Consider the following 18663-nt stretch of genomic DNA (forward strand, 5'->3'; position numbering starts at 1 on the left):
GCAATATGGACTAAGCATTTAAATTTTAAATTGTAGAATTATGTGTTGAATTTTAACCTTTTACTTAAGAACCTTCTGCCAAGGTACAAAGGGCATAGGAAAATGCAAATTTCTGAAGCTTCTTGCTATGAAGGACAATACCAGTGTCATAAATAGGGCAGGAGATCTTTCTCCTTTTTAATGCCTTTATTAAAAACATTCAGCTCAGGTTGGGGAGAAACGACAGGTCACCCGCACCCCTGCTGCTCCCAGGAGTGGCACGGAGGAGGAGGATGATGATGCAGCTGTGTCCGCTGGTATGCAGGGAGAGCTGGGGCTTCCATCCTCGAGGGAGTAGTGGGAATTCTGCTTCTTTGGTCTAACATTCCAGGTCCTCTTTCTAGCTGACATCCTTTCAGGTTAAGGTGAGGAGTAAAAAGGATCTTAGCACATACTGGATTAAGTTCCTCACCTTTAGACCTTACTTAGGTTTCTTAATTTTATGTCGGCTCAATGTTTTTAGGGGTTTTTTCCTGGAAAATTGAAAAATTTGGTGAAATGCATTCTCATCTGCATACTAGCTCTGATGTCACCACCCCCACCCTGCTACCTGCAGGCTCTGGGGAAGCAGCAGGGGGACAATTGCGCTTGATTTCTAACCATTAACAGGTAATTGAAGAAAAACTATTAACAAGAGGTGATTGCAACATGAAGCTTGCAACAACAAATAGTCAACATTTCAACTCTCAGCAACTGGCCCAACCTGTTTAACTTTGCAGCCTTAAAAAAAATGGATAATCTGTTGGGGCGAACACCCCAGGTGTGGAGACACGAGGCTTGACTCCATTTCAGAAGGCTGATTTATTATATATTCTATTAAAATACTACGTTAAAACTATACTAAAAGAACAGAGAGGAAAAAATGACCAGAAGGCTACAAAGAAGAAGAATAGAATGGAATGCATAACAAAAATCTTGTGACTGCTCACAGGCTCAACACAGTTGGCTGTGATTGGTCATCAAGTGAAAACAATCCACATGGACCAATGGAAGATGCACCTGTTGCATTCCACAGCAGCAGATAGTTATTGTTTACATTTCTTTCCTGAGGCCTTCAGCTCCTCAGGAGGGGAAAAATCCTAGGAAAGGATTTTTAATAAAATATCATAGCTACAGATGAGTGTTTTACTCATAACAGGAGAAGACCAGGGAATGCAAGAAGCCTAGACTAAGGAGCTCCTCTGTCTCCAAGCTGATCCAAACCAACAGACGTACTCAGATAAGCACCAGGGGACCACAGTGCACGCACAATAGAGAAAAGTTCAAAAGTTCAGTCATGAGGAAGACCACAGCCTTCAGCCTCAGAGACCACCAAAGACCCCAGTGTGACCACCACAGGAAACAACGCGTGCCTGATGGAGAAGGAAGACTCGCTCACAATATGATGATCGACAAGTCTCGTCTTTATTCCCGAATCACTGATTATTATACACCCTTTAATTAGCTCATGCATAGTGCAAAATCCCAGCTCACCATTGGCTAACTAGCTATCAGCTATCTACGTGCTGTTTTTGGTATAACTATCACCACTTTCCCAGGCTATCCCGCTCCACCACCTGTGTCTGTGCATTTCTTCATCCGTGGGCCAAGGACACACAGTTTAATTGGAATGGCAACTCCCCTCATTCTCTATCTCGGTCAAATTAATCTCACTGTGAGCTTTAGCTCGGAGCCAGCTTGTTACAAAGCTCTCAACATTTCCCCCGTTTTCTTTTTGAGCCGGAAGTGTTGTTTTCCAAGCCCTTTCCATCATCTGACTCACCATTCTTTGTATGCAATTAAGCAAGCATGGTAATACAAGCATTAGCAATACTATCACACAATATCTCTATAGCATATTGATACAGAATGATCTGATAAATTCATACAACACATACTCTCAAATTCTTCACAACCATGGCCTTGAGCTAATAATAAGAAATCGATTGCTGCTCTATTCTGCAATACTGCATGATTTACACTTTGTACATCTTGAGACAGCATGTCCACTACCTGGGAGGTGGCGTTCAGTTCGTCTTTGGCCCAGCAGCCTAATTGCTTGGCCAAATTCATGGCCTTATTAGCTGCCCCTCCAGGTTAAAGTGTAGCTACTACTACCTGTTTCAGCTTGCTCCAGAATGTGGGTTGCACTATTTGGCAGTCCCTCTGGAGCGAAGAGAACAGGACTTAAGTTGCTTGATGCAGTCGTCTAGTGCCTCCTCAACCCCACAGTCTTTTTTAATCGGTCCTACAGTGGATGTCTGTGTGAGGGGCACAAGCTTTCGACAGCGCGAAGCTATTATGTGAGTACGCACTTGCTTTTCTACTCGCTCACACAAGGTCTTAAGTTGCCAAGTAACATATGCCAAAATAATTTGCTCCGGGGCTTCATACAAGTCTAACGATCCTCTCAAATCAAGCCCTGTAAAATCCCTTAGTGCTTGCTGCCACGAGTTCTGCAAGTTCCAGGAGAATCGGCAGCTTGGGCACCAGTTCTGCCGAACGGTCGATTGCTCCAACCAAAACACCTTATTACAGCCTCCACAGTCTAGCACGATCCATGCAGCACATTTATTGTCCCCACAGTCCAAGCATGGCTGTGATTGAGGGGCTTTTACTTCTACCGTAAGGTCCTGACACCACTCGATCCAATCGTCAGGAAGATGAACACAGGCACATCGCGCATCGTTAGAGTAGGGCTTAAGGTGTTGCAAATAGGGTCGCAATATCAGCGTCAGTTTGTTGTGCACCCTCTCTTTGTCCTCCGGTGACAAGGCCGCGACAGTCCTCAACATCTGGTACAGCTCGAGTCCACTTCGCGGGGATCCACAAGGGTCCTGTTGGAGAGGAAACACAAAGATATCCCCTCCCCCAGTATAGTAGCCTGGCAGCTACTCCTGCTACATAAAGGGAGTCAGTCACAATATTCAAAGGACCTTTTAAATTCATCATTGACCATACTACAGCTAAAAGTTCCAATGTCTGTAGACTGTCCCTGGCATCTGCATCTAACAAATGTTGTCACCACTGTCTTTGCTGTTTCCATGTCACGGCTGCTCTCCTGGACTTTTTACCAGCATCCGTAAAGGCCGTGATAGCCCCCCTTAATGGTGACAGACTCTGAATGGGCTTTGTTATCCAGTCCCATTCTGTCATCCACTGGAGGGGACTAGGATGCATTTTCCCAGTCTCCACGACAGCTCCAGCTCCTAAAAGGGCTTCCTGGAGCTCCCCAGAGTTCACCAAATACCAGTCAAGCGTGTCCTTTTTAATGGGCAATCGTATTGTTGAAGGCTCTGCTCCTGTAACTTGGATTGCCCTAAAACGTCCTTTCTTTATGAGGGATGCAATCATTTCAATTTTCAGTCTCACAGTTTTCTGTTGCTGTAGCGGTGGAGAGAGCCACTCCAATACCCTGAGCTCCCCCGTTTTCTTTTCAAGCTGAGACAGGGCACCTGTTAAAACACAAACAAATCCCACATCCCTGCAGGACTGAAGAATCTTCTCAAAATCTTGGAGGTGAAAAATGGGTCCTGGTTTCATTTTGCAATGTTACATAAAGAAATGTTAAAATAAAAGTAATTAGGAATTAATTTAGATAATACACACAGTCAACAACACATACAAAATAAAAAAATTACTAAACACTGTAACACCGAACTCTTATCCCAGAGTCTGCAACAGCTGACAAACCTTAAAATGACAGAGAATTGGAGAAACCATGTCCGGATTCATGTTTCTCCAAATCACCTCTGAAAATGGCTCAGCTGTCATAGATGGTCAAATTGCCAAGTCAAAAGGACTTGAATACTTTTTGATGCAGAAAACATCTGGGTTGATTGTCAGTCACTCCATCCAAATAGAGCTAGAGCTTGGCCAGAGCCCAAACTCTAATTGGTGAGTGTCACTTAACACATTTTTTAAACAGGGCTTTTAAAAACAACTGTTATAAACAAGAAACCTTAGGGTTACAAACCAATCAAACCAGCAAATAATTGAATCCTTCTGAAGTTTCTGTCAAGACAGAGATTTTCCAAACACAGCAAACTTCTTGAATTCTCTGCCGGAGTATTCCTGTAATAATAATTAAAAGAACTACAAAACTGGCAATTTGGATAAAAACCCTCAGAAACATCAAAATAGTTAGGAAATAAAAAGACAGGATCTTAAAGAGACACGTGTCTTGTAGGTGATCACACAAAAAAATAGAAAAACACATGAAAGCTGGCTGTAAATACTGCAACAATATCTTAATAATAATTCTTATCACAAAAATCTGAAAACTCCTTAACAAGAAGTGCTTGAAGGGGTTAAGACAACCTTCCTAAAGTATTCATCTGGTATTAACAACAGTCACTATCTATCAGCATTACTTACAAAAACTAAAAATAACAAAGATTATAAACTTAATATCAATAATTCTTAAAACTTTGAATCTTGGATCGATATTTTAAAACAAAACTGAAAAAGATGACAGATAATCTTAAACACAAATAATTTCACTTAAATTAAGGATAGTCAAAATAATTAGCACATTTACATCCATTTATCTAATGCCATCTCTTAATGAATAGAAGAAAGCAAAGACTATAAAGCCCATAGTATACAGAAATATTACAGTTTAAATCTTCTCATATGTAGTCCAAACAGAAACTAGGAAGTTTACTTAGACTCTGCCCCCCTAAAAGGTTGTTCTTGCCTCAGGCAAGGGAAAGGAAATGAAGTCATCAAACTCAAAGCCATCAAACCCAAATACTCAATCACTTTTAGAAAAGCAAACACATTTACAAAAAAAACTGGTAAACAAACCGTAAAGTCTGTGGAACAGTTGGGTGAAATGCCCCGTATAACATCTGGATGAAGCACTGTGTGAATTTTCAGAAGTTTTCTATCCTGATCTTGAAGGAAATTCCTGACCTGTTTTTTCTCAGACACTTGTTTGAATTGCTGCGATGGGCTGTCTGCTGTGGTTGCTAGGCAGCTGTGACAGGGCGGTGCTTTGAGGAATGTCTGCCCGCGCCCGTCTCCTGCCTGCTCCGGCACAGCCTCAGTCTGCGCTATCCCGGGGGTGCGGAAAGGAACGCTCTCGCCCGGACCCGCGCGGCCCCGATCTCCTTTGGGCTCCGCTCTGCCTGGATCTCTGCTCGGGCTGGTTCCCCCTGGCTCTGCGCCAGCACCCGCAGCCAGCGGGAGAATGTCCCACACCGCTGGTGCTTTTGTGCGCTTGCAAAAAGTGAAAAAGCCCTCCTAGCTCCAGCTTTCGGGTTTCGCGTTACTGGTGCGCGTCCGCCGCCGCTAGCACCTATTCGGCTGCCGCGTCTCGCTTTGGCCGGCTTGGCCCTGGCCGGCACTTCCCTCACGATCTGTGCGCTTTCCCCACGGACAGCTGCCGTGCGAGTTTTTGTCACCGCGCGTGTCACTGGACCCGCGGTGCGCGTAACCACCGCCGGCACCGAGTACGGCGCCTCCGCAGCGCTCGGTCCATTCCGCCACTGCAGCACCGGGAGCGCCGCCGGCATACGCGTTTTCGCCTCCGCGTCTGCCCCGGGCTGTCCCGCGGTGCGCGTAACCGCCCTCCTGGTCCCGAACTTACGCCACTCTGTTAGCTCATGGACCGTATGGGGGTTGAAAAACAACCCTGTAGCGTACCCGTAATCTAACAACTGTGGGAGCTCTCTCTGCAAGTCCATGTCTTTAATCTGCCGCTTTTTTAAAAAGCAAATAAATAAATCATATGCTGCTTGCCTTTCCATTTCTAATCAGCGCTGTTGCAAGGCTTACAGACTTCGGCAGCACGTAGGCTAGGACTATATTTATAGCTCCTAGGGCCGCGACCCGCAGTGGTCGTTTGCCGTCCCCCCCTTGCTTCAGAAGGACCCGCTCCTACTTCCCCATCCGTGGCAGCCGTGTCTGTCCGTAGTCGTCGACGTCGGGGTCACCATTTGATGGAGAAGGAAGACTTGCTCGCCATATGATGATCGACAAGTCTCGTCTTTATTCCCGAATTACGGATTATTATACACCTTTTAATTAGCTCATGCATAGTGCAAAATCCCAGCTCACCATTGGCTAACTAGCTATCAGCTATTTACGTGCTATTTTGGTATAACTACTTATTACTTTCCCAGGCTGTTTTTCTCCACCACCTGCTCGGTGCATTACTTCATCCGCAGGCCAAGGACACAGTTTAATTGGAAGGCAACTCCCCTCATTTTCTATCTTGGTCAAATTAATCTCACTGTGAGCTTTAGCTCGGAGCTAGCTTGTTACAAAGCTCTCAACACAGAACATATTTTCATTCTGAGTATCTTTCTGTAAATGAACATTCTGTCTCAACCAGGAGGTATTTTTGACCAGCTGTTAAAACTTCAGAAGTACACCTAGAAAAGAGGCAAAGACAGTTTCCTGAAACATCTGCCTTTTATTAAAAGTCCATCATATGGGTCAAAAGAAGGGTGAAAAAACCAAATCAGTCCTTTTACTTCTTCAGTATGTGATTTCACAGATACTTTTAATTTCATTTTAAAGAAAAAAAGGAAAGTAGCATGTACAGGGAGAACAATCCAATAGGAAATACTAAATCTGTACCTGTTTGTGTGTCAACTCACCCGCAAATGGTGAGTTAAAAGATAATTTGTAGCATTTGAAATGTCTTCAAGTAGCCTTTACACTCAGCAAAACTTTGGTCACAAGTGGATAAGGTGATCATGGGATCTGTTCCATGAAAAAAAAATATCCCCTTAGATTTTTTTTTTTTTTCCTACTGTTTTTGATATATATTGCATATTGTGCCTTAAGGGCAGCAGCTACATAAAGATATCTCTCAGTATTTGTTCAGTATTTGACAGTTAGGCTGTTCCAATGTACCTTAGGGATTTTTATTCTAATTTTATGCTGTCAGACTTTTATTTCTCTGACTTTGTATCCTCTGTGGTAATATTACTAAAAGCTTTCCGGTTTTGTGGGTATTTTTATTAAAAGAAAAGTAATTGTATTAATCAGAGCTTAGTTTTTCTTGCCTTTTTCTTCCAGATTATCCCAATGGCATTCGGCTCACGTCAGCTGTTCCAGGAGCAGATATCAAAGTACTCATAAATTTCAATGCACCAAATCCTCAGGACAGGAAGAAGTTTACAGATGATTTGAGGGAATCAATTGCAGAAGTTCAAGAAATGGAAAAGCACAGAATAGAGTGTAAGTACAAAGGTACATATAATGGAGCATTTTCCAGCTAATCAAAATAATAAAAAGTAATATTACCCTTGGGAAATTTAAATTTTAAATTAAAAATTACCATTAATAAAAAGTATAAGAGTATAACACATTAGAACTCTGTAAAAGTTCAAAATAATGTGGGTTTTTCTGTGACTTTATCTTGAGAAGAAGGAAAAAGCCAATAATGCCTTAAGCCCCGGCTGAGTTCATTGACTACTATTTACTGCAGTGTAGCTGCAGTGGAATTCATCTTGGACAAGCTGCAAATAACAATGGGCAGAGGAGAGCTGGGTCTGTGATTTGTAGCATAAATTACAGGAAGAACTTTAGGGATAATTTGGACAGAAGAGAGCTGGGTCTGTGATTTGTAGTATAAATTACTGCAGGAATTTTTAGGGATAATGTGGAGAAGAAAGATGGATCCGTGATTTGTACTATAAATTCCTGTAAGAATTTTAGGGATAATGTGGACAGAGGAGAGCTGGCTCTGTGATTTGTATCACAAATTACAGCAGGAATTTTAAGGGCAATTTACCTCACACTGAAATTCCCAATGATGGCTCTTCCAATAAGCTTCATTGAATTTTTCTTCATTTCCGGGTTGCAATTCCTGTGGTCAGTAAGGAAGTCATGGTCCAAACCGATACATTTTGCTGGTAGTCCCGTGAGTGTCTGAAGATGAAATTTTATCCCATTTTCCCAAAAGAGAAATCCAGCTGTGCGTAGAGGGGTGAAACTCCCTGTGGGACGTTCTGGGTTGTTTCATGCCCACAAACACCCCTGTAAAAGCCCCCGTGTGTGTTGCAGCCGAGCTGGAGAAGCAGAAGGGGGTGGTGCGTCCCAGCATGTCGCAGTGCTCCAGCCTGAAGAAGGACTCCGGGAACGGGACCCTGCCCCGGGCGGGAACGGGACCCTGCCCCGGGCGTGCCTGGACGACAGCTACGCCGGCGGCGAGGGGCTGAAGCGGAGCGCGCTCAGCTCCTCCCTGAGCGACGTGTCCGAAGCAGGTAAGAGCTTCCTCTCCTCCCCGGCTCGCTGCATGCCTCCACAAATAGCAGTGGTGGAATCTTACACTTCCAAGTAGCTCCTTACTCCCCCCTCCTCGGCTCGTGGTTAATTTCTGTTTGTTTTGGGTTGTTTTTTTTTTACCTTTGTTCTGTTAAGCGGCTGCTGTTTGAAAGTATTAAAGCCGTTGTAGGTTGCTATAGAAACTTTTAAAGGACAGTGAAGACAGAGGAAAAATTGTAAGTTTTTAATAAAACAGAAGTGACTGACTTGTGCTAGGAGCAATTCACTTGGTTTTCCTTTCTTTTTTTTTTCATTGCCTTTGCTTTTTCCCCCTCATAGACTAGGCCTGGAAAGGGAAGGAAAGCTCCTGGTCTCTGTGTGACGAGCGCTTTCTGTGTACTCTGTGCTCAAGTGTACCTGTGTCACCACCTCGATGAATGAAACTGAGTGAAGCCCTACTAAATTCTCTCTAGAGCTGTGTAACACCAGTGTGCCCCTGATGCTCTTTTCTGGTTCTGTAACTCAGACACAGTTCCTAATTCTTGCAAAAAGAGGTTGTTGTGAAGTACTCTTTGCAACAGAACCAAAGAAGCCCTATTGGACAAGGATGCTGATAACCCACAAAGCCACTGATGTGTCTTAAGTTTTATTAACTGGTTAAAGACTGGAAAGCAGTGGTGATACAATTTGTTAGCCAAAGCAAGCCAGGGGAAGTTGGGCATGTTTTTATTTGATGGTTTGCCTCACACCTGGCATAGCCATGTAATCTTTCAGTGTTAAAGATTCCTGTCACTGACAAGAACTCTTATCTGAACACCATGTCCACTATTCAGAAAGTACTTCCATAGATAGTAGCAACTCTATTTTTTTTAGTTATTTGGTTTTTAGTTCATAGGCTGTGTTGCATACTCTGCTTTGTTCTTTCAATTGCAGTGATGATGTCCAGTGTAGTCATAATTTCAATATTCTGTATATCTTTGGTAGTAGACACTACTTACCTATTTCCTTTTTTTTTTAACTAAAGAGGAGACATTAGCTATGCTGCAATAAATAAAATTGTTGTAAACTGAAATGATAGCCTGTGTTTTGTGGGTATATGTATGTGCATACAAATATGTAGAGAGTGAGCTCTTTCAATTCTTTTCTTCTCTGTTTAGGCTTTCATACTCACATCTCCATGTGCTTCATTAAAAAGACTTAGGCCCTTGATCCAAAATCAGGCTGAAGTTGACTATTGGTGCTTGCTTGGCTCCAGCGGATTTTAGATCAAGCCCTAGTCTTCACCACTCTTATATCTCAGATGAAGATACTTCATATTTTTCTGTTGTTTTGGTTTTATTTCATTAGAATGAGAACTACCATATTGTTAATATGTGAGTTCAGTGGGTATCTGTACCCCTAAATGTGATTTCTGATTAATTTTTTCATTCCATTAGAATTACTCATCCCTCTCTTTCAAACACTGCCATGTATTTGAATTCATATTATGGGTTTAATTCAACAAACCAACATTTGTAATCACAAACACATTTCACAGGGCATGCCTACAACTGGCATGCTTCTTACTGAAAATAACCTTTTTCCATGACAAAAAGTAGAAATCACTCACAGACTGCAGGGTTTATCAATGAGTTTGTTAAACCCAACTAAACTTAATTTTAACCTGAAATAACTGAGAATTATGGAGAGCTTCTGTTTGGTCTTGTGCAGTGCAACTGACTTGAGAAACAACCAGCCTGTTATTTGCTTTGTTATTTGGTGGAATGACTTAAGGGAGATGATCCATATCATTCTGCCTTCTCTCAGGGAATAGCTTGCATGTGAGGCTAATTTTATTTTTAATGTGGGAGAAGTGATCCACAGAAAAGCAAAGAAATCTCTTTCAGTTAGGAAGATACTGCCCCTCAGTGATTATCCCATATTAAATTGCTTCTCTAAAACAGGCCTGAGTTAGGTTCCCTCAAATCCTTCTGTGGATGAAGCACAGGATGAACAAGGAGGAGGAACAGGAGTGTGTGGGCCTGTAGGAAAGTAGATTTTTAGAGAGACCTTTCTACCTTGAATCAAAAATAAATCTAACAAACAAGAGAAAATGGCCTGATTTCATATTTATGCGGGAAGGCAGGTAAATGTCCAGTGAACATTGCAAACTCAAAATTTTAACTGTTTATTCAGTGAAGGGAAATGTGACTGAACAGCATTTGGCTGCACAGGTACTTGACAGAACTATTTAGGAAAAAAATCCATTGCTGTCCCCCAGACATCCCAGTAAATGGAGGCTGTGGAAATTACTAAATTTCTCTGAGTGACAATTCAGCAGCTTCTGAGATCTAGCAAATACCCTGACTGATTCTGCCTCCTAGGCTGGGCATGCACAGAAAAGCAGGATGTGTCCATCAGGTATCCTTTCCTGAGAGTGTTTCCATGCCTTGGCCACAGCAGCTCAACTCCCAGCTGTGGGAAGGGTGTGCTGAGGATCTCTTCACTGGGAGATGCTGTTGTTCCTTGTGCCTTGACAGTTCTTTCCATGGAATATAAAACAGAATGTGACATCCAAGTGTTCCAAGATGCGAATATGTCAAAAATATTTAGGGCTTTATTTTTCTCTAAAGATAAATGCATAATTTTTATTGCACATTCTTGAGCTGGAAGAACTGAATTTATTTTTTCCAGACCTTGAAATTCTTAATTTATACAAAAATATTAGAGCCAGGCAAATTTTAATGAATCTAAAGCTGAGTTTTATGAGTTTACAGAAAGATGGGAAAAGTGTGATGTCCCCTCATGGCCACTGTTCCACAGGAAGAATGATTTGGTCACTAAAGCAGAGCAGAAAGAGTTGGACTGGCTGTGTTTCCCATTCTGTTTCTCCCAGAAACAGTCCCATTGCACTGATTTTAGGTTCTTCAATTTGAATTCCAGCCACTTTGAATTGCTGGGGGACCCAGTGCTTTTACATTGAGTTTACAGAGGAATTCAAACTTTATTCCCACATCACTAATCTGTAAGGTGGGAGTAGTATTTACACACTGAACTGGTTTAAAAATTGCAGTTTTCTTGTTTGCCCCAGTACTCCACAACTGGCACAGCCAGGTAGTACTGACCAGGTGAGGGTGGTGCAGTGGTTCCTGTTACTGAGAGCTGGGCTTGTCTAAAACAGCCACAGGCCAAAAAAGATTACTGCAAAATCAAAACAAAACCAAAGGTATTTCCAGGATTAAAATAGTTCTGTTTCAGTGTGAAATCTTAAGATTGTACCTGTTTCACACAGAAACAAGCTGAAAATGTAAAGGTGGCAAACAGTACTTTCCCCCTCAAAAGTGGTCTCTCCAGTCATTGGAGAGAGTAATTTTAACTTAAAACTTTTTTCCAAGCTTTCTCCCCCAAGACACTCAAAGCCAAATCATAATACTAAATCATAATATCAAATCATTGATAGTCTTTAGCTATCAGTTATCTCACTGGCCCAGAAGAGTTTCAAGAACTACAGAGCAGGAGTGAGAAATATTTCCATGTACTGAGCTGATCTGTAGCCTAAACTGTGAGATCACCACACATCCTGTGATGTGTCCTGCACACATCCATTCTGCAAGGTGCAGTGGCCTTTATTAATGAAGCTCAATATTCTTTTGGCATGGTTAAGTTTGTAAAAATCTTGTAATCACTTCATATCTCTACTATAAATTTGAAATGTTCTTGGCCCTATATAGTGCATGTTCATATATGAGGCATACACTTGTGTAAGTTCAAGATATTTCTTGCAAGGAATATTCATATCTAACAGATAAGGTTAAATTAATTGAAAATTTATTTTTATAAATTAAAGTCCACTCTAACAGCCTTAAAATATTAAAGTAAGCTTAATATATTAAGCAAAACTAATCTTCAGATTTGATAAATACCACCTTGCTTTGTACCACAGCTACTAATTATCCTGCCAGTACATGCTTGGGTGCAGTTCTAGTTTAGAATTTCCCTGAGATGCATGTGAAGGCTGGAGCTCCAGGGAGGCATTTCTGCGATGGGATGCTATCCCAAAGACCAGGGAACAGTCTGGAATAAACACACATTGGCAGGGGGAATGCTCCAGGGGATTTACTGAGTAAACCCACCACACTGCATGTCAGCACAGAATCGGGATCAATTTGTTTTTAAGAAAAAGAACTAAGCCTCTGTACGGCAGTAGTGCCTATCTGAGGGAAATTACAGGCATTTAAGGTGGATTTTTCTGTTTGTTCTTGGCTTTGCAAGTACTACTTTGCCCTGGAGTTATTCTGAGCAAAATTCCATCTGTCGCTCGCTGTCCGTATTTACTGTGTCCGTGGTTATTTGATCAGACTGTGACTCCTGCCATATGCAAAAGGCATTGGATTGTTGTGTTTTCCTTCATTTTTGGCCACGTTTAATGCCCCGTGTCAGCTCTCAGTCTTATTTGCAACCCTGACTGCTAAGTTCCGAGGTGGCTGCCGCAGTGTGTTTGCATCAGCAAGCAAGAGGGGTTGGAGTGTTAATCAGTACTAATCCCGTTATCAGAGCAGCAAAATATCAAACCTGACTAGGAGTCAACATAAGGGATGAACAAACCCAGTTTTTCTTGGGGGACTCATAAGATAGTAGAGTTTGGGTGAGGCTAAAACTGCAGCAGGAGATGAAGCAGTGAGCTTTTGACAAAGAGCCCATCCAGGGAAATTGTTCCAAATCCCAATGAATTTCTCAAGTCAAACACAACACCTTGACCACAAACGCCTTCCCCTCAATTTAATGTCACTGCAGAGGGGTTGTACTGGGGAGCAACTCTTTTTAAGAGGGGAGAATGTTCCAGTAGCCTGGAACTGTAGCTCTTACAAGAAACTTGTTTCAGGGCAGTGTTCTGTGACCAACCAGGTCGATACTATGCTTATAAATCCAGCAGGTGGTAGTTTTTGGTCATCCTGATCCTTTGGGTAGTCTGAATTGCCCTGTGAGCAGTTCCACTGCTCTCTAGTTCTGATCACAGGTGCTTTTGGGGTGTCTGTGATGAGGGTACATCATTAATTGGTTAAGTGATGCTGAAATCCTCACATTCTCTGCCAAAACTACCTCTCCGTGTAGAAAACTCTGAATGCAGCCAATGCAGGGTGGAGACTGATATTTGGCCTTGCAGGAAAACAAGGAGAGAGTGCTGAGAAAGCTTTGGTTTCGAAAGCCCTGCAGATTTTAGGGAAGCTCTGAGCACCAGGAGGGCTCCTCAAAGCTCAGCTTTGTTTCTGCACCCTGCCAGGAAAGTATTCTGAAACTTTGCAAAGCAAAGCTCCACAAGTTATCTTCTAAAAATCTCTAATTCCACTGCAGCCAGATGCTATTTTCTCTGCTGTGAAGTGAGAAAGAAAATCTGAGATCCTGTGTCCTATCCAGCCACTGAGGTCTTCTGGCTCTTTAGGCAAACTGTCTGGAGTTTCACGTGTGGGTTTAGGCAAAAGTTTTTGCAGTTTGAGACTGTTGGAGTACAAATCCAACATGCTTAAAGATAAAGCACTGCACAGCTAAACAAACAAAATCTAGCCATAATGTCAAGACAGATTCCAGATTTGCTGATCAAAAATTAAGTTTAGTTTTTTTTTAAACCTCATGAAAGAATATTGTATGAAATCCACTGAGGTTCAAAGCTGAAATTGAAATTATAAATTCGATAAAATGATAAAACCGATGAAGTGATAAAACTGATTAATTGATAAAACCGATGGCCCTCACAGTGCCCCACACTGAAGTTCAGAATATTTCAACGTTAAATTTTGCATTTAAGTTAATGCCACCCCACAATTATATCTCAATATTTAAAGAAAAAAAAACCTCCATGGCCGATTAGCTTCCAGTAAACCAAACCCTTTAAAATCATTGCTGCTCAGCATCACAAGCGCAGCACTAAACCCAGCTGCCCAAACACCTCTACTTCAAAAGTTGTGCAAATTACCAACAAAATAATCACCCCCCGCTCGTGTGAGCCGATCCCCAGCACCAGCAGCTCTCCAAATTTCCACTGATCCCCTAGAAACGCAGGCAGGTGCAGGGAGTTGCTGTCCCTGCTGGCCCTGAAGCTGTGGGGCTGTGGGGCCGCGGCTCCTGGCGCCGGTCGTGTCGCAGTCTCTAATCTCTGCTGTTGCATGTCCTGGGCAGGCAAGCGTGGGCGACGCAGCAGTGCAGGATCGCTAGACAGCAATATGGAAGTAAGTAGGAAGTTCCTGATGTCTAGCTGGATGTGATGATGTGCATTTCAAACCTTTCTTTTATATACATACATATTTTTTTGCTCTTTTTTCTTCTAACATATATATATATACACATATATATAACCTGCCTGCCACGAGTAAAATGCATGCCTAGGCTATTCACTCTGTATTCTTCCAGCTTACAAAGCACTGACAGCTTGTTTTAGAGCAATGCCATTTTTGGTTTGAGCTAACCTTGTTCCCTTTGTTCCTGCCAGCATGGTTAAATGGATATGATGTGTCCTTTTGCCACCATTTCAGTCTGGTCCCAGCTTAAAAGCCCACCTTGCTCTTTGTTACCAAGTACACTGTTCTTGCTGTTTGATATTTAGCTACAACTATTGACTGTCATGCTCAACCATCCCCATTGCTTATTTTCGAGTTCAATTGCTAAATGTATGCAGTCATGACACCATGGAATTGCACAGATAGGGCATGGGAGGACAAAAAAAATTATTCAGATAGGTGAATTCAATGTGGATTTCATGAGATTTCATTCATCTTCAAACCATTTATATATACTGTTCATGTCTCTGAATTCAGCTTGCAGATTTTTTTTTTTTTTTTTTTTTTTGTGTGTTTGCTTTAGGTAGATTACAGTTTAAATCTAGCATACTTTGCCTAACTACTCTTGTGTCCCATAACTCTTTAAAAATACAAACCCTCAACTTCAGCAACTAAATTCCAGGCTAAATAATAGAGAATGTTGGACCATAGGTCAGAAAAATATAAGCACATAGAAATGTTAGTGGCAAAAATGGTATGGTTCCATTTAACACAAAATGCAGAGGTAGGCCTGAGAAGCAGCACTGTCATATATAGTAGTGGAAAACTGCTATAAATAAATATTTAAATACCATTTTAAAATCTGAGCTGTAACTGTAATATTTGCTGCTGTATGTTTAACTATTTAGGTTGCATTTAATCTAGCGCTTTTTTTTTGTGGTAAAAAAGCAAGTATGGTATTTTTTGCAGTATTTTAAAATGTATTTTTCCTTTAAAAACACACTCGTAGGTCTTATATCATGTTACATTTCCGTGACTTTTTTTTTTTAATTTGAAGTCATATCACTTTATGTCAAAATATTGAGAGAAAATCACCCAATGCTTAACATCCTCTAAGAAGGGCATGAGTGCCCCACTGGCCACTTAGGGAAGGTGGAGATAAAATTTCCCCTAGAGCTCTCTAACATAATCCACCCATGTTAACCCTAAAGGAGGAGTTTGTGGGTCAGTGTGAACTTTTTCTTTTTTATTATTTTTTAATTTTTTTTTTCCCTTTCCGAACATTTCAAGATATATTTTTTTTAATTTTTATTTTCTATTAATTTCTTTTTAGGGGTCCATCATTAGCAGTCCTCACATGCGCCGAAGAGCTACATCAACCCGAGAGTGTCCATCTCGCCCTCACCAGACTATGCCCAACTCCTCCTCACTCCTAGGGTCCCTGTTCGGTAGCAAGAGGGGCAAGCCCCCCTCGCAGAGCCACGCGGCCGCGCAGACCCCGCACCACGCGGAGGGCGCGGCCGCCGCGCCGCACCCGCACCACGCGCAGTTCTGCCACCAGAACCCGCCGCCCTACCACCACCACTACCACTACCACCCGCCCCTGCACCCGCACCCGCACCCGCACCAGTACCACCAGCACGGGCACGGCCACGGGCACGGCCCCTACCTGCCGCACGCCCCGCACCACGGCCCGCACCACGGCCCGCACCACCACGGGCCGCCCCCGCCGCCCGCCGCCGCCAGCACCAAGCCCAAACACAGCGGCATCAGCACCATAGTCTAGGCCTAAAGACCCTGCTCGTGACTCTAGTTCCAAACCCAGCTGCAAAGGCACTTAGAGGAAGCAACAAAATCACACCGTCAGTTTTTACCCAGGCCATTTAATGAGCTTAAAGGCTTGCTGTTACTAAATAAAATAATTCCAGTTAGCCCAGGCTATACTGGTTTTACTTATCTACTGGATAGATGTTCACCACCATCTGGTTAGTTCTTATTTCCAAACTTGCCTTGACAACGTGCTGCTTGCTGAATCTGAGGAAAGCTACCTTTTACACCAAACCCCTGGACAATTTTACACACATAATGAAAAGCTAGCCTATGGAAAAAAAAACAGGGAAAAAAGTCAGACAGAACCAAGTGTTGCATTCTTGCTCTTTTACTCTCAATGGGCAAAAAAAATAAGTAGACCTGATATGGTTGATGAAAGTACGTAAGTAAACTTTATATAATATAAATATATACATATAAATATAAATATAAATATAAATATATATATATATATATATATATATATATATATATATATATATACTGTATAGTTAACATTTGTGCTTGGAAAGAAATTTTTTCAGTCCACAAAACTAGCAATATAGACTTTACAAGGAATTCCACTTACTTGATAGGACAGTATAATAGATGAATAGCATATGAAAGTAGACCAAAACCATTAAACGTTAGAAACCAATTTCAAACATTTCAGTATTTTCATCACAAGTCCCCTGGACTTGTTAAGATTTCTAAGCAATCATTACTAAATGTGCCAAGTAACATAGCATTTAAATGTTATAGTCCAATACTGCTTTGTATAAATCCTTATTTTATTAACACGATGATATCATACGTAATCAGTATTAGAGCTGCTCTGCTATTTCAGGTAAGCAAACTCGTTAAGATGCAGTAATTATTCCGTAGCAATGGAGGGTGCCCACCTACCAGGGGGCACCTCCGAGCATTGGTCACACAAGTTCTTAGACACTTTAAAGGCTGTGATAACTGTGAATTTACATGATCCACATTTCTTTTGTAAGCATATGGATTGAACGAGCACATGGGAAGAGTTCCGCCAGGTGCATGTAAACACTGCAAAAACATTCATCTCAAACATGAAAATGGCAAACCTCCATCCTTCTCAGCTACTTTGGTTCCTGTTTACCATAATTGCTCATTTTTACCTCCAGCGAAGCTGAATTCTAGTCCAGAGTGTTTCCAGTGGAAGTGCTCTAAAACTTGAAGGTTTGCTTTAGAATTTAGTATAGGGTTTTTTTATATATTGTCATAGTTTGACCTTGGCACAATGCTAGGGCCCCCAATGAAGGGTATATTTTTAAAATGGTGGCTGTGAGATGTGACTCGGGAACAGAACAAAGCAGGCTCTCATTCGGGGATGGAGGGGAAAAAAACATAACACTTTATTTATTACAAATTTAGAAAGGAACACATACTAAACTAAGAATGAACACCTTCCAGATACCTTCCTCCTCCCCCTCCCTTTTCTCCAGAGATCCACCACCCCTCAAATTATCAACCTTCAAATTCATCAGGGAGAGAGGAGTCCCCCCTTGCCTCATGGGCTTTTTCCGGAAGCACAATTGAAACCTCCTGTGCTTCCGTGTCACCCATGGCCCCACCCAAAGAACATCGGCCCTCGTGACTTCTCCCCCCCATGTCCAGTGCTCTCACCACTGGACACGGGCCAGGACTGCTTTTAGGGCTCCCCGTTTAAAGATGCTCCACCCACTTCCAGAAGCAGCAGTCTCTCAACTCTTGGGACACCAGTCCCCCCCAAATTTCACCCCCTGGGGCCGAGGGGCCTCATGAACAGAGATCTTCCTCTCCGTGGAGACAGAGGGCATCTCACACCCCCTTCAGCCGTCTCTGTTCACGCCGCTGCTTCACTCTTGACTCCCGGGTGTTGCCTCCCCCTAAATACAGTCTCTGGGTCACAGGGAAAAAACACGGGTCTGTCCATGGCTATACAAGAAAGAGTCCAGCCCAAGGCCACTCCATCATCTCTTTCACTCAGGATTCTTCTCTCTTCCAGCTTTCCTCACGCTTGCCCATCTCTCATCTCTCTCTCACCTCATCTTGATTCAGGAGGATTCAGTATTTGTAAGGTTTCTATTAGTCTACAAAGGGGTTAAAATCTTCAACTCTGCCTGCCCAAGGACTCCCACATCTGCCGGGCACCTTCTCTCGACGCATCCCCCGCTTCTGGCCGGCTGAGTTGCCAGCACAATTTCTGTCTCTCTCTCCGGGGGGGGGCTGCCCAGACATCTCAATTCTCATCAACCCCTGCATGTTTTCCTCCACCTCTGCACCTTTTGGGGCTCCCAGCCTCCTCCCTGTCATGGCCTCCCCCTGCCCCACCCAGACGCAGCTGGGCAGGGGA

General features: G+C 42.6%; 1 protein-coding gene across 1 annotated transcript; it reads left to right on the top strand.

Moving 5' to 3' along the window:
* Positions 1–13887: 13887 nt before the first annotated feature.
* On the top strand, positions 13888–16284 carry LOC135307584 (histidine-rich glycoprotein-like). The gene is made up of 2 exons (XM_064431994.1): positions 13888–14444; positions 15826–16284. The coding sequence occupies exons 1-2, from the start codon at positions 14382–14384 to the stop codon at positions 16276–16278; spliced, it is 516 nt and encodes a 171-aa protein (XP_064288064.1). The 5' UTR covers positions 13888–14381; the 3' UTR covers positions 16279–16284.
* The last annotated feature ends 2379 nt before the right edge of the window (positions 16285–18663 follow it).

Source organism: Passer domesticus, chromosome 9 (assembly GCF_036417665.1).
Source record: "Passer domesticus isolate bPasDom1 chromosome 9, bPasDom1.hap1, whole genome shotgun sequence".
In the NCBI taxonomy this organism is placed as follows: domain Eukaryota; kingdom Metazoa; phylum Chordata; class Aves; order Passeriformes; family Passeridae; genus Passer; species Passer domesticus.